We start from the raw sequence: 15756 nt of genomic DNA on the forward strand, positions 1-15756 counted from the left end.
TTATTGATAATGAATTATTGGTTTAGTAGTTTAGACAACGGTTTTGATTTTTCTAATTATCGATTTTTAATGATTTAAAGATTTTTTTCTTAGTAGGTTAACCATAACCTGATAGTAAATTAATAAATTATATTTATCATTCGATATATAAAGTCTTTGACTTAGGATTTAATTTCATACTTTTATTTTTGGTTGTCTCAACTCTCAGTTATTTTACAGTGTAGTAGTGTTTGCTTTTGAACAAGATGCAATCTATCAACTCATGTACCTAGTTCATTTGATTTGTCACCTTGATTTCAAGTGATCTTCAATGATTATTTGGTTTAATCGATTATGTTGGTTATAAAAGTTAGACCAACATTATAATGATCAATAAACGATAAATTAATATCTTAATGATTATATAATAATTTGACATGTCTATAAATCAATAATTAACAAATTAAATCGATAAAATTCAAAATCAAATCGAATCAACTACGCAATTACTTACCTCACATTTGTGGTGGGCACAACTCCCAGGTAGGGTGGTGGCCCAAACTCTGCAATATTATCTCTAGCTATTAATATCCACAAATTAAATTGAATCTTAATTTATTTGGACATCAAAAATGAACATCAAAATCGACGAGATTCCTTGATTTTCGTAAAATAAAATTGAAGGACTTTATTTTCTTAATTTTAGTACTCCCTCCGTCCACAATTGTTTGGCAGGTATACTAAAAATAGATGTCCAAGATTAATTGTCAATTTAAACAATCAAGAAATAATTAGTCACTTTTTTCCAATTATACCCTTAATGATTGTGTAGTTCAATTGCAAAGTTATGTGGACTTTTGGTATTCTTGATATAGTAGGATTATATTAGTCAAATTACACCTTGTATTAAATTTTCATTGAGGGATGTGCATGACCTTATCCTGACAAACAATTGTGGACGGAGGGAGTATAATTTTAAATTTGCAAGATTCCTTGATTTTCGTAAAATAACATTTTCATTCTCTTAGTACTTATCATTTTACAAAATTAATGGAGTATATAAATAACACTGTTGTTTCCTATTTTACCCTTTTTAACAACCAACAATTATGGTCACATGACTCACATCACACACGTATAGATTTCAAAGGTAATGTTTATACAAGTTCCATTCAAGTTGAGTCTACTGCCAGAATAAATAAAATAATTATTATTTTTAATTTAAAAATTTTAATTTTTTTTTCTTTTAACAACATTAATCTCTCCTCACAATTCACATTAGCAAAAAAAAGTAAAAATGTTAGAAATACTTAAATCTATCTTATTTTTTAAAAATAATAAGTATTTGGGATCAATTATTTTTAGTAATCATGATAAATAAAATGAACCAATACTTTTAGGTAGGCACACCGTCTCACCGACACTTACAAGTACTCTCTTTCATTTACTTTTACTTATCCGTTATTTTTAAAATAAATTTTTATCTTTATGACTTTTAACATATTAAGAAATTAAATACAATTTTTATATATTTCACAGTTAGCATTAATTATTTATTTTCTAAATTATTATTTCTTAAAAGATGTACAACATTTAAAATGGACAAATAAAAATGAACGGAGAAATTAACAACCAACAATTTGTAGTGTAGGCATTTAGAAACGTCACTTAATTCTTCTCCCATCACACTGTTCAAAATGTCATGTTTGTCTAACTTTAGTTATCTAAAAATCCAAACATAATTCACTGAACTCCTTTCTTGGTTAATCATTTTCAAAGTTTTTAAAATTATTTTGTTTTAGTTTCTTATAAATATATCCCAACCACCCCTTTTAATTTGTCTCTTGCTGGACAAAGAAAAATATTGTGAGCCCTTACCTAATTCCCGATACGAATGAGAGTAATTTTATATTGAAGCTAAGGAAGGTGTTTTTTTGTTAGATTGAGTTTTAAACTCTTCAATTAATTTAGAGTTATTTGAAATATACGATGTTGTTGAGCTCATGTTGTATTCTAGAGGGAATAAGTCAAGACTCAAGATATATACTGTTGGATCGGTGTATGTTATGTTACAGTGGGGTTTAATTTCCTTAAAGAGAATAAGATATCCGCACCTCAATCTAAATATTTTTTTTACTTTTATCATTTTGGTTTTCAACTGTAATTTGCTTTAATTTATGATACATATACCAATATATTTTATTAATAGACGTGCAAACAAAAACATGACAAGTAACATGATGCAAGAAAATATAAAACAAGGTATAAATATTGATATAATTATGAATTATTTCATAAAAAATAATATATTATAAAGTTAAAATATGTTTAAACATACTAGGTATCACGTGAAAAAATCTTAAAAGAAAATAGTGAAAGTTGGCTAATTCCAACTATATATAGCTCAATAGCAAACTTGAAACTTCTATTATAGTTTTCTACTAGTCATGAAAGTATGTAAAGCTATTTGATTGATAATATATAAAGTCATCCACAAGCCAATTGAAAGTATATATAGTGATTCAAATAATACATATCTCATATTATAAAAAGAAGTTCCAACAATATGTTACCTTGTATCAATATGTTTAGCTTACATCTCAAAATTAGTGTTTAAAAAGTTATTATTAATTAATTTAAATAGTTCATGCTCAAAATTCCTCCGACACAAATCCTAGGTATTGCATTGTGGTACACACAAATAGGTTCTTTGTGGTCAAGCTATATTGTCTCTTCATATTTTTGTAATTGGCTAAGTTAGTACAAAATGTGTGGTTTCTCTTCTTTGTGGATGGAATAATATATTCAATATGGGATCAGACAAAGACATAAGTTTAAGTTTCAATATGAGCCGCTCATGTGCTGTACAATTATTATTCATAGAAGCAACATTACTCGTCCACATTAAATCGCCACGACCAGTTTTCACCACCAAATTCCCACTTTTCTCAATAGTAAAAACACCATTTTTATCAAAAATTGGTTTATCTCTGTTTGCAACCCAAACAAATGAATTTTTTGGACCATCAACATACCATATACCAACAAACCTTTGATTATTTGAAACATTTGGACTAAAAAATCCCAAATTAAATTTCCTTTTTGGAGAAATTAACATTTCACCATCTCTTAAAATTTCCCCTTGACTAATTTTAGATGTACAAATACAACATAATAAGTTGATATAAAAAACACTAAACAAGAAAATGTACCATTAAAATGGTATGCTTGGCCAATGACAATGCTTAATGATCCAAAAATGTCACAACAAAGAATTGAGTTAGCAAAATGCATCTCTTTTGTTTATGTCATTGATGATATCTTTGATGTTTATGGGACTGTTGAAGAATTAACCCTCTTCACTCAAGCTGTTAATAGGTACTTTATTTGAGCTCTTAATAATTTATATATATGTTGATAGTGTAAAGTACAAATAATCATTCTGCTAGTATATAAAACGTCTTTATTTTTTTATGGTCCATAATCTTAGAGGCTACTATTATTATTTCAGGTGGGAATTATGTGCCATGATGGACTTACCAGAATACATGAGATCAACTTATAAGGCTCTTTATAATACCATTAATTCCATTGGTTACAATATCTACAAAATTTATGGACGAAACCCCACTCAAAATTTGCGCAACCCGGTATTATTCACTATGCTTTTAAAATTCAATAGGACTTGACTTTCTCTTATTTCATCCATTTCATATTAGTTGTCTTTTTTTCTTTTACACGATGTCATCTAAGAAATCATAAAAATAAAAATAGTTTTACTAATTCAGTACCCTTAAAAGAAACTTTTCTGAAACTTTACAAATTCGTTTACACTTTTAAATAGAATTAATTGTAATGATAAAATGAAAAGAAATTTAATTGATACTCTCTTAATTTTGTAAATTGACAAGTAATTTGTGAAAAATTATTTTTAATAACGTAATTGAATAATTTGAAGAGAGTAACTTTTAAAGTAACATAAACAAAGTTAAATAACGTAATTGAATAACTTCTAATAATTGAGTGACCTTCTGAGTAATGAACTCCTTTTTTTTTTTGTGGATTAATTTAGTGGGCAAATTTATGCAATGCATTCCTAAAAGAAGCAAAATGGTTTGCCTCTGGGGAGTTACCAACAACAGATGTGTACTTGAAGAATGGACTTGTTAGTTCTGGAGTTCATACGTATGAAATAGTTTAATATATGTGCAGGATGAAAATCAAGAAGGAAATGATGGTTCATATATAGAATGTTACATGAAGGGACAAAAAAATGGTTCTATTGGATTGGCAAGAGAGTATGTGGTTAAACAAATAGAAGATGAATGGAAACAAGTTAATAAGAAACATTTTGATTTGATGAATGGATCTTTAGGATCATTTTCAAAAGCTTTTCTTAACCTTGTAAGAATGGATATGTACAATTATGATGATAAACAGGCCCTTCATGTCCTCCTAGAATACATCAACTTTATGTTGTATGATAATGTATCCATGTCAATCAAGTAGAAAGTTGCCTTCAATTTTTTTTTTGTTTAGTCTCTTGTTGATATTTCCACATAACTCCTCTATTTTTATTTTTTTTGTTTAGTCTATTGCATGTGGAAATGTCGGCTTTTAGCACTATTATTCACTATAGTCCATGCATATCATTATCATATTCAAACAAAGAACCCAAAAGTGTGTAGGGATAGCTATTGGGAGAAAAATAAACTTAATATTCCTCTGGGTACGTACGTATTGATGACATGCATGGCACCAGAGGGTCGATTTGCTAAACTTCGGCAGACCACTACGGTGGCTGAATACCAAAGTCGTTTCGAAGTGGTTTCTAATGAGACGATGCATTTTCCAGATCAGGTATTAGCACATTTTTATCAATGTAACTCTCTCAACTTTTACAATACAAGCAAACACTTATATATATATGAACTGATATGTTTTACTGACTTCAATTACAATATAACATGACATAAACAAAGGAACTGTAAGTACACTGATACAAGGAAATACACTTGAAATCTGAAACTAGAAGCCTAGAATTGGGTTGAGAAGATAGAAGAAGAGGGAGAGAACTTTCAGAATCATACTTAACTGCCTCCCTTTTCCTACCCACGTTTTCACACTTTTATACAACTTCTGTAACTAACAGTTGCTTTGCACACGTGACTTTCATCCTGCCCAAAAGTAACTGTCCAACCTTTTAGGTGGAATTACACTTCTAGTACTCCGACGTCGCTTGTCAATATGAATATCACTAGTCTCATCCTCTTTATCATTCATAGTAGCAGATGTCTCCATTGAGTTCACAACATTACTCCCGTGCTGAAAATCGACCTTGTCCTCAAGGTTGAAGTCATCTATCGCAGTTTGGTCAGGACAATCTTGGAGCTGCAATGGTGTTACCTGTTGGATAGGCTCCCCCAAGCAACGCTTAAGTACTGAAACATGAAACATAGGATGTATCTTGGCTTCGACAGGCAACTCTAATTTATATGCCACCTCTCCAATGCATTTGATGACCTTGAAAGGACCAAAGTATCGTCGTCCAAGCTTATGTCCCTTTTGCAGTCACATAGAAAGTTGTCGGTACGGTTTTAATTTTACGAAAACCCAATCACCCACTGTAAACACTAAATCAGTACAATGTTTATCTACAAACGTCTTCATCATTGTTTGAGCTTTGAGCAAATTATTTTTCAACGACGCTAGAACTGCATCACACTGAATGAAGTAGGCCTCCACCAATTCACTAGCAGTGTTCCCCAATATATATCGAGTGATAGTTGGGGGTTCTCGTCCATACAACACTTTAAACGGTGTCATTCCAGCTGATGTTTGGTACGAAGTATTGTACCAGAATTCAACCCAAGGCAGCATGGTTACCTACTTGGTTGGAGCATCAGCAACATAACAATGAAGATATTGTTCAAGACATTTATTTAGAGCTTCGGACTGTCCATCAGTTTGGGGATGATATGCAATACTTATATCCAATGTTGAACCCTACAAACGATTTATTTCTTGCCAAAAAAAATGGAGGAATCGTGGGTCACGATCAGTGACAATAGTGCAAGGAGGGCCGTGAAGGCGAATTACACCTACTACGAATGCTTCAGCTACCAGTTGAGTAGAGAATGTGGAAGGTAAGGGAATAAAATGACCATATTTGGTCAGTCGATCCACCACGGTAAGGATAGTAGTTTTCCCTTTGGAACTTGGAAGGCAAGTGATAAAATCCATTGCGATATCTTCAAGGAATTGATCTGGTATAGGGAGAGGCTGCAATAAACCTGCTGGATGCAAGTTTGTGTCTTTCATCTGTTGACATATCTAACAAGTTGTAACAAATGATTTCACATCCTTGCGCATCTGGCACCAATAAAAATTTAAAGCAAATTGATGGTATGTTCTTGCCACACCAACATGTCCTCCGATATTCGTGGCATGGAATTCAAACATTAGCTTATGTCGTAGTGGTGCATCTGATGGAATCACGAGCCTACCTTTTAAAAATAACAACCCATCCTTGAATTGGAAATCCATGTGAGTCTCCAAATCTTTTTGTAGAGCTTGCTGAATAGCCAATAGTTCTGGATGTGATTGATTCAAGAATTTCAATTCTTGTTCTAGATTAAAGGTCCTAGCAGAAATGGCCATAAGAGAAGCATCTGAATTACGAGAGAGGGTATCAGCGGCTGAATTTTGTTTCCTAGGCCTGTATATGATATGAAAATTATCACCCACTAGTTTAGTGAGCCATTTTTGTTGCTCAGGAGTTTGGATGGTTTGATTAGTGAGGTTCTTCAAAGACTGTTGATCTGTTAGTACTGTAAACCTTCTACCAAGAAGATATTGCCTCCATTTACTCACAGCTTGATGAATGGCAAACATCTCACGATGATATGTTGAAGCCCGTTGCATCCTTGCATTCAATTTTTGACTAAAATAAGCGATGGGTTGCCTTTTTTTGAGATAGAATGGCACCAATTCCTTTCCCCGAAGCGTCAGTCTCTACTTGAAATTCTTGATTGAAATCTGGTAATGCCAATATTGGAGTGGAACCTAATTTAGTCTTCAAAGTTTCAAATGCAATTTGAGCTTTTGGTGTCCATCGGAAAACTTCTTTTTTTAGCAAATCAGTAATTGAACTTGATATGGAAGCATAATGGTGGATAAATCATCGATAGTAGCCTGCAAGGCCGAGAAAACTCCGCACTTCTTTCACTATACAAGATGGTGCCTATTGCTGGATGGATTCCACTTTTCCTGGGTCGACAGATAATCCTTGAGATGAAATAATATGTCCCAAATAGTCCACTGATTCCTGTCCAAATAAGCATTTGGATCGATTGGACACCAACTAATATTGACCCAATAATTGAAGAACAGAGACCAAATGTTCCAAGTGATCAGTCCAAGTAGGACTATATATCAAAATGTCATCAAAGAATACCAGGACATATATATCTCATTCATAGTTGCTTGAAATGTAGAGGTGCATTTGTAAGGCCAAATGGCATGACGAGAAATTCATAATGTCCATCATGAGTGCGAAATGCCGTCTTAGGGACATCCTTCGGACAGACCCTAATTTGATGATATACAGACAATAAATCCAACTTGGAAAAATACCGAGCACCATTCAATTCACCAAAAAGTTCATCAATTGTAGGAATTGGAAATCTATCACAAATTGTGATTGGATTTAATGCACGATAGTCAACACAAAACCTCCACGTGCTATCTTTTTTTCGAAGCAATAATATTGGAGAGGAAAATGGACTAGTACTTGTTCTGATTATTCCTTCTTTTAGCATTTCAGACACTAACTGCTCCATAACCTGCTTTTGAAAATAAGGATATCGATATGGTTTCACATTAACCGGTCCTGCACCTGGAACTAGATGGATTGCATGATCCTGACTTCGTGAAGGAGGCAAACCTAGAGAATTTTGAAAGACAACTTCATATGTATTGAGCACCATTGCTAAATCAAATGGGAAAGTACATGAAGGTTCCGAATCAGATACCAATTGTAGATGAAAATAGGAGGAAATTGCATCTGTAGCAGCCATTCTTCTCAGACTATGTAATTGCACTGGTTGCATATCAGCAGGTGCATCCCCTTTCCCCGAGATCTTAGAACCATTCAGAGTAAATTCAAACATTCTCTTTACATAATTAGTAAGGACAGGACCCAAAGTTGCAAGCCACGTAACCCCGAGTACTATATCAGCACCATGAAGGAATAAAATGTATAGATCTTCCACTGTTTTGTTGCCCTGTATGGTTAATGGAATTTTTTTAGCCACTTCCTCACATCGTAATCACTGTCCACTTCCTACCACCACCGAAAAGCTTGGCGTTGGTTCAATTTTCCAACTGAAGAAAGTTTGCCATCCTCGCCTAAATAAAATTATGTGTACTAGCATTATCCACAAGCACTTGTACCGGTGAACCATTAACATGACCAATAAATCAGAGAGTAGTGGAAGAATTTCCTCCAGATAAAGCATGATATGAAATAGCTGACTGTTCTTGAACCTCCAAACATTGTAATTCCTCCGCTAAGATATCATCCGACACAAATTAATCTGGTAAGGTAGCTTCAGCCTCAGACTGTTCAGATAACAGTAGAAGTTGGGGAAGTGACTTACATTTGTGACTAGGAGAGTATTTTTCATCACAAGAATAACAAAGACCACGTTCTCGTCGACTTTGTAACTCTGCAAGGGAAAGGCATCACATGGGCGGACGATTTGATGCAGTTTGGGAAATTGAAGCTATCTGATTCGATATGGAGGGCTTTGAGACTGTATAAGGATGAGTGGGAGTTGGCAGAAATGGTGGAGCCTTACTGAAAGCAGGCTTAAAGGAGCCTCGTTCAAGTTGGATCTTTTGCTCGTATAAATGGGATGAGCGTATAGCTTCATTTAATTTTATGGGCTCACAAATTAAAACAACCGTTTTAATCTCAGGTCTCAGTCCAGAAGTAAAAAAATGTGCTAATACCTGATCTGGAAAATGCATCGTCTCATTAGAAACCGCTTCGAAACGACTTTGGTATTCAGCCACTGTAGAGGTCTGCCAAAGTTTAGCAAGTCGACCCTCTGGTGCCTCTAGATCTCGTTTCTGAAATCGGACCAGCAGTTTCTCAGTGAAATGCTCCCAATTAACTAATTGTTTATTGCGAAACAGCCATCTGTACCATTCCAATGCATCACCATCCAAGTAGAACGATGCTAGTGTTAACTTATAATCCTCCGTGATTCCATAAAATTCAAAGTAGCGCTCTGCTTGGAAGACCCATGATTCAGGATTCACTCCATGGAATCGTCCTAATTCAACCGAAGCAGGTTTGTGTCGCAAAGTAGGAGGTGTCTGTGTATGTCCTCCATAAACTTCAGTAGTTTGACATGGTCGAGATGTTGCCACTACAGGAGTACTATTCTGAGAACCTAGCGCCATCAGATGACCCACCACCTCTTTCAACATTGATCGAATTTCAGAGATGTCACTCGAGAATGATTCTTTCACCACCCGTATGGAGTCTTCGAGGAACTTGAGTTTTTGGTCCTCTTCCATTAGAGACCTCTGGATGAAAGCACCAATGTAACTCTCTCAACTTTTACAATACAAACAAACACTTATATATATATATATATATATATATCATATATTATTATAAGTGGGAAGAGCTTAACCTCAAAAGTTGAATTACGAAAATACCTCTATATTAAATTAAAAAAGTAATAAAAATTAATTAATTAAATAATAATCATATATCATATTATTATATTATTATACTAATGCTAATGATCATATACCTACTTGTTTGTTTTCTCCGTTTGTTGGCTTCTCATTTCCTTCCTAATCTTAATTATTCTCTCTCTACTTATAAATATTCACATATTGTTATAATAATTATAATAAAGAAGGGGAATGAAGAGTTGTAAGGTAATTAATTATGAGAGAAATGTTCACTTTATTGCTATATAATTATGATAATAAAATATAAAGATAATGAAGAGTTGCAAGGGTAATAAATTTTGAGAGCTATAATAAAAATAAAGAGAATGAAGAGTTGCGAGGGTAATAAATTTGGAGAGCTATATATAATATTTGTGTAGCAAAGAGGTGGCCAGCCGATGGTCATTATTTTTGCAAAAATGCATGATCATTAAATAAAATTTTCATTTCTCTCTAAATACATTAGTTGATTACTTATTACTTTCATTGTATTTTTTTGCTTTTTACAGAAGAAAAATGTGTATAAGTTCTAAAAGTTCATACGGAGCATGCAATGATGGAAATGGATATTGGAAATTTTCACAGAGGTTGAAATCCATTTATTCACAAAGTTAGTTTTTAACATTATCTAATATATTTTCATATTTTGAGAAAATTCTCTTTTAATATTTAGTTTTTAGGTAATTGTCGGAGGAATTCAAATCGGTGCTTTCACTGATTTACATACTTTGGGTAAGTGAATTGAACTCTCTTCTTCCTTTCTTTGTCATTTCACATAATATATATATATATATATATATATATATATATATTCGTTGCTTTTCTTTCTTCCATTTAATTTTTCACCTTATTTTGTTAGAGCTTAATTTTTCATGCTTCAGTTCTGACCTAGCTATCATCTTTGGAAGAAAATTATTCTAGATAATAATTATGACCATATCTAACTATTATGTTGTTTACCTCATTTTGCTCCAATATTACTTTTTTGGTTCCTTTACACTAGATCTTCTAGGTACTGAAGAAAAAGAATATCATTGTCTTTTTAGAACTGTTAGGGATAGTAGCATTAGTGTTGCATTTGGATCGAAGACGTCATCATATGTGATAATATTGATAGATAGAGAATGAATATTTGGAAGGCAATAGATTTTATCACTATGTATGGATTAGAATGAAATAAAGATATATACTCTTTTATACACTAATAATTTTTATATTTTATTTTTTATTCTAATTGATGTAGATGAAGGATACATATCTCTCGAAGGTGTTTGGAAATGTTCCAAAAATTTAAATTTTGGTTTTATTTCATGTAAATTGGTTCCTTTGTAAGTGATTTTTATATTTATTCTTAAAATTTTCTTTTTATGTTTTCAAATTGGATATAGGATCTACGTGTAAAGTGCGTAATGAGAGATTATTGAGGATAAGTTATATCGGCATATTCATTCCATTACATGTTATATTATCTTAATTAGCTTCACATTTCTTGCTTGATGGCAAATGCAACATTCCACTGTTATGATTAAAAAAAAAAAAATTCCACTATTATGAATTTTATTTAATGAATATGATGTAAATGATAAAGTTAATATTGTTAATTTCAATATTTTCTATTTAATAATTCAATAATATGGGATAAACGTGCAACGCACGTTCCTAAGGACTAGTATATATATATATATGAACTGATATGTTTTACTGACTACAATTACAATATAACAGGACACAAACAAAGGAACTGTAAGTACACTGATACAAGGAACTACACTTGAAATCTGAAACTAAAAGCCTAGAATTGGGTTGAGAAGATAGAAGAAGAGGGAGAGAACTTTCAGAATCATACTTAATTGCATCCCTTTTCCTACCCACGTTTTCACACTTTTATACAACTTCCGTAACTAACTGTCGCTTTGCACACGTGACTTTCTTCCTACCCAAAAGTAACTGTCAAACCTTTTAGGTGGAATTACACTTCTAGTACTCCGACGTCATTTGTCAATGTGAATATCACTAGTCTCATCCTCCTTATCATTCATAGTTGCATATGTCTCCATTGAGTTCACAACACATGCAAACAAAATATCATAATACTCCCACATGAGAAAGTGAAATGACTTGAGCCTATCATCTCCTCACGTTCCAAGTCCATATTGAAATTTCGACTATGCACTTAAATTCGTGGTAAAGTTTTAAAATTTGTAGTTTAAATCAAGCTATATATATTTTGGTGGCTAAAATTTTCATATTAAGAGTAAAATAGAAAGTATAAAATTACAGTAATTTCAAAAGAAAACAAAAGCATGTCATTCTTTTTAGATAAGACTAAAAAGAATTTATTATACATAAGATAAGGGGATGGATATATAGAGTGTGTACTTATACACTATCCATATTTTTATCTAACCAAATCACACTGATAAATCACCATACAACATAGATTTAATATATTCTTGGAGGACAGGGAGGGATTGATTATCATCATAATTGTACATAAGAGGGACAATCCTTGCACAATTAAGAGAAGCATTTGAAAATGATCCTAAAAATTGACTCATCAAATGCAAATGTTCTTTGTTGAGTTTCTTCCATTCATCTTCTATTAGCTTAATCACATGTTCTCTTGCCAATTCAATGGAAGTATCTTTGTTTTCCTTCATGTAACATTCAATGTATGAACCATCTTTTCCTTCTTGATTCTCATCCTGCACAAACAACGCATATTCTGCTAATAAAAATCATACAAACATGTCATGTGTAAAGATGAAATTTTTCTTTTTGTTACCTTGGCACTTCCAAGATCATCCCAAAGGCGAAGAATCGCAGCCACAGAAGAAGAAATGGCTGATACATCCTCCAAATGAATAGAACTAACACCAAGACCTAAGAGATAGAACATGTGAACTAAGACTGCATGAACTCCAGAACTAACAATTCCATTCTTTAAGTACTCATCTGTTGTTGGCACCACCCCAGAGGCAAACCATTTTGCTTCTTTTAGAAATGCATTGCACAAGCTTACCCACTAAAATACAAAAAAAAAAGTATGAAATATTAGGGAATGACTATAGTTAATAAAATGATAAATAATCCCTCCATCTATCTTAGTTTTTCAAGTATCAACTTGATACATCTTTTAAAAAATAATAAATAGAATGATAATTTTACTATATATCTCCCTTTGAATATAATAATTCGATGTTCTTGGAATGAGTATAGTTAATAATAAGGTAAATTTGAAACTAATAAGTGACAAATTATCTCTTGATTTTAAAAATAGACATATATTTATAATACTGGACAAATATATAAAAGTGAACGTTATAATACCGCATTCCACAAATTTTGAGTGGGGTTTTGTCCATAGAGTTTGTGGATATTATAGCCAATGTCATTAATGGTATCATAAAGAGCCTTATAAGTTGATCTCATGTATTCTGGTAAGTCCAACATGGCAACCAATTCCCACCTGAAATAATTGAGGAAAAATTACATTCTATGTCTATTTGTATATAAATATATAATTTTCATCTAAAAGCATAATCCTATTTCGTTGATAGAAAATGCCTTCCCTTCAGGAAACTGTCATATGAGAGTCTTTATTTTCTTTGAGTAGATTTCCTTTTTTGGTGTTTTTTGGTGTTACTTTGTTTGAGTAGACTTACAACAAAGTCTTTACTCTCTTGTAAGTGATCTTAGTAATAAAAAAATGAGGAGTTTTATGAAAAAAAAAAAAAAGCTCAAATGAAATACCTATTGACAGCTTGAGTGAAGAGGGTTAGTTCTTCAACAGTCCCATAAACATCAAAAATGTCATCAATGACATAAACAAAAGAAATGCATTTTGCTAGCTCAATTCTTTGTTGTGACATTTTTGGATCTGTAAGCATTGCCATTGGCCAAGCATACCATTTTAATGGTTGTTCTCTCAAAAGCTTCAATTCTTCAGCTAAACCAAGACTTTTCCACCACCTATATATATATATTTAGAAAGTTGCAATTAGTATATTAAAGTCAGATTTGAGTTTATAACTTTTATACATACAACAAGTAATGTAAAACTTGTATAGAAATTGAATTCAACAACTAATTTACCCGGAAACTTGAGCCAATTCATGTTGATGTATCTCTTGAGTTATGGAGTATTCAATATTTACCAATTCTTGTAAGGTGCTTTTTCCCCATCCATTAATTCCTTTGAAGTTATTGATGAAGCTTTTGGCCTTGCAACTTGCTAAACTCTTGTGGTATGGATACTTTAATGTTTCTTTAATAATTCTAGCTTCATCACATGAGTCACTATTTGCAAGACATGCATTTAGGTGCTCACTACTAAAATTTGCAATTTCTTGAAGTATGTATTCACCTTCTACACCAAGTTGTGATGCTTCATATAAACCAATTAATCCATTTACATGATCTTGGCTAAGCTTTAATCCAAATGTCCCATCATCATTGTTCTTGAATCTTTTAAATACATCTGCTCAAGGGAATATAATTAATTAGAGATTATATATAATTGTACAACTTATCCAAAATTTGATAATTAGGATTCTTGGATATAATCAACCAATTACCTGCTGACACGTGGTAACCTTGTTGTCTCAAAAGCCTAAAACAAAGTGAAACATCAAAAGGGGTTTGATATTTGAGAAAACAAACACTTTGCTCATATTCCTTTTGTAAAATTGATTGAATCTCTTCTTGAAAATGATGTTCAATTCCCATACGTTGAAGTGTATCCACTAAAACAAGATTATTAGTATTATTTATTTCTGTCCTTAGTGCATACTTGACATCCTTCACAAGTAGTCCAAATTTGGTACTATTAAATCCATCCTGCATTAGTAATTAAGCATTTTCTTAGTTAAAAAAGGAAAATAAAAAAGAACGACAACATTCTTAATTAAAATGAAAAAAAAAATTGTATGCTAAATTACATGGTGTAATGGTACGGTGGAGCTACCCTTATCTCTTCGTCGGAAATTACATCGTGTAAGGGACTGAAGTTATAATTAGTATATAGAAGTTATGCACACAAATAATTTTTATTTTTTTTTAAAATACATCTTCAAGATATTTTATAAATGACAACATTAGTATATATAATCTTATATTGTTAGTGTATAAAAGTTAAAATCTTACTTTGGCTACGAGAGGTTTGTATAAAAAGATGTTGAAAAGCCCAAATTCTTCTTATGGTTATGTGGCTAGAGAGATATAATTGTGAAGGGGAGAAGGCTCTAGTCATTGCCATGGAAAGATTTATTTACTCTTGTGATATTTGGTCATATATATTTGTGTAGTATTATTAGTTGAAGAAATGACAATTCGAACCCCTTCTATTTACTTGTTCTGAAAGATGTCTTTTTTTATTTATTCTATTCTTAATATTAACTCAATAAAAAAAATATTGTGTAAAAATAAAAATAAATTTTTTATTTTTATCATTAAAATAACACAATAAAATTCTTTAACTTCTTATTCTTTATTTTATTTTATGTTTTATATATTATATTTCATGTTTTAATTTGTGAAATAATTTTTTAATTGATTTGAATTGATTTTTTTTAATTATATTTAAATCACCATGTTAAAATTTAATTATATCAATATCTAATATTTTTTTTAATTTACTTCTTAATAAATAACATATAATAACATATAATATATAACATATGATTTAGCAGTAATTAAGCTAATGTCATTACGTATTACTAAAATCTTTAGCTGCATTTATATAAAGTGATCGTTGTAAATACTCATATTTAATTATTGTCGCTAAATATAATATACTAGCAATTATATCATTACCACTAAATTCTTTATTTATCATAATGTTAATTCACTAGTTTTCTCATTAATTCCATCATCATCATAATTAAAGCCCCCTTTTTTTTGTCATTATCACGTTGAAAAAGAGATATCGTGTTATCTAATGTTTGTCCAAAAAAGGATAAGATAGTGATTTGTGAACCATACAATAATGTTAAAGACCTAAGAAATGATTAGTTGTGTAATATA

At 31.6% G+C, this 15756-nt stretch overlaps 2 protein-coding genes across 2 annotated transcripts; one reads left to right on the forward strand and one right to left on the reverse strand.

Moving 5' to 3' along the window:
* Positions 1-3195: 3195 nt before the first annotated feature.
* LOC125865374 ((3S,6E)-nerolidol synthase 1-like) lies at positions 3196-4180 on the forward strand. Its single transcript, XM_049545567.1, has 3 exons — positions 3196-3357; positions 3491-3629; positions 4052-4180. Exons 1-3 carry the CDS (start codon positions 3215-3217, stop codon positions 4178-4180), a joined length of 411 nt encoding a protein of 136 aa, XP_049401524.1. The 5' UTR covers positions 3196-3214.
* Positions 4181-11974: 7794 nt separating this feature from the next.
* Positions 11975-14577, reverse strand: LOC125865396 ((3S,6E)-nerolidol synthase 1-like). The gene is made up of 6 exons (XM_049545590.1): positions 14310-14577; positions 13828-14212; positions 13486-13704; positions 13063-13201; positions 12518-12757; positions 11975-12437 (listed from the first exon to the last, which is right to left on the reverse strand). Exons 1-6 carry the CDS (start codon positions 14575-14577, stop codon positions 12144-12146), a joined length of 1545 nt encoding a protein of 514 aa, XP_049401547.1. The 3' UTR covers positions 11975-12143.
* Positions 14578-15756: the final 1179 nt, after the last annotated feature.

This window comes from Solanum stenotomum, chromosome 5 (assembly GCF_019186545.1).
Source record: "Solanum stenotomum isolate F172 chromosome 5, ASM1918654v1, whole genome shotgun sequence".
NCBI classification, from domain to species: Eukaryota; Viridiplantae; Streptophyta; class Magnoliopsida; order Solanales; family Solanaceae; genus Solanum; species Solanum stenotomum.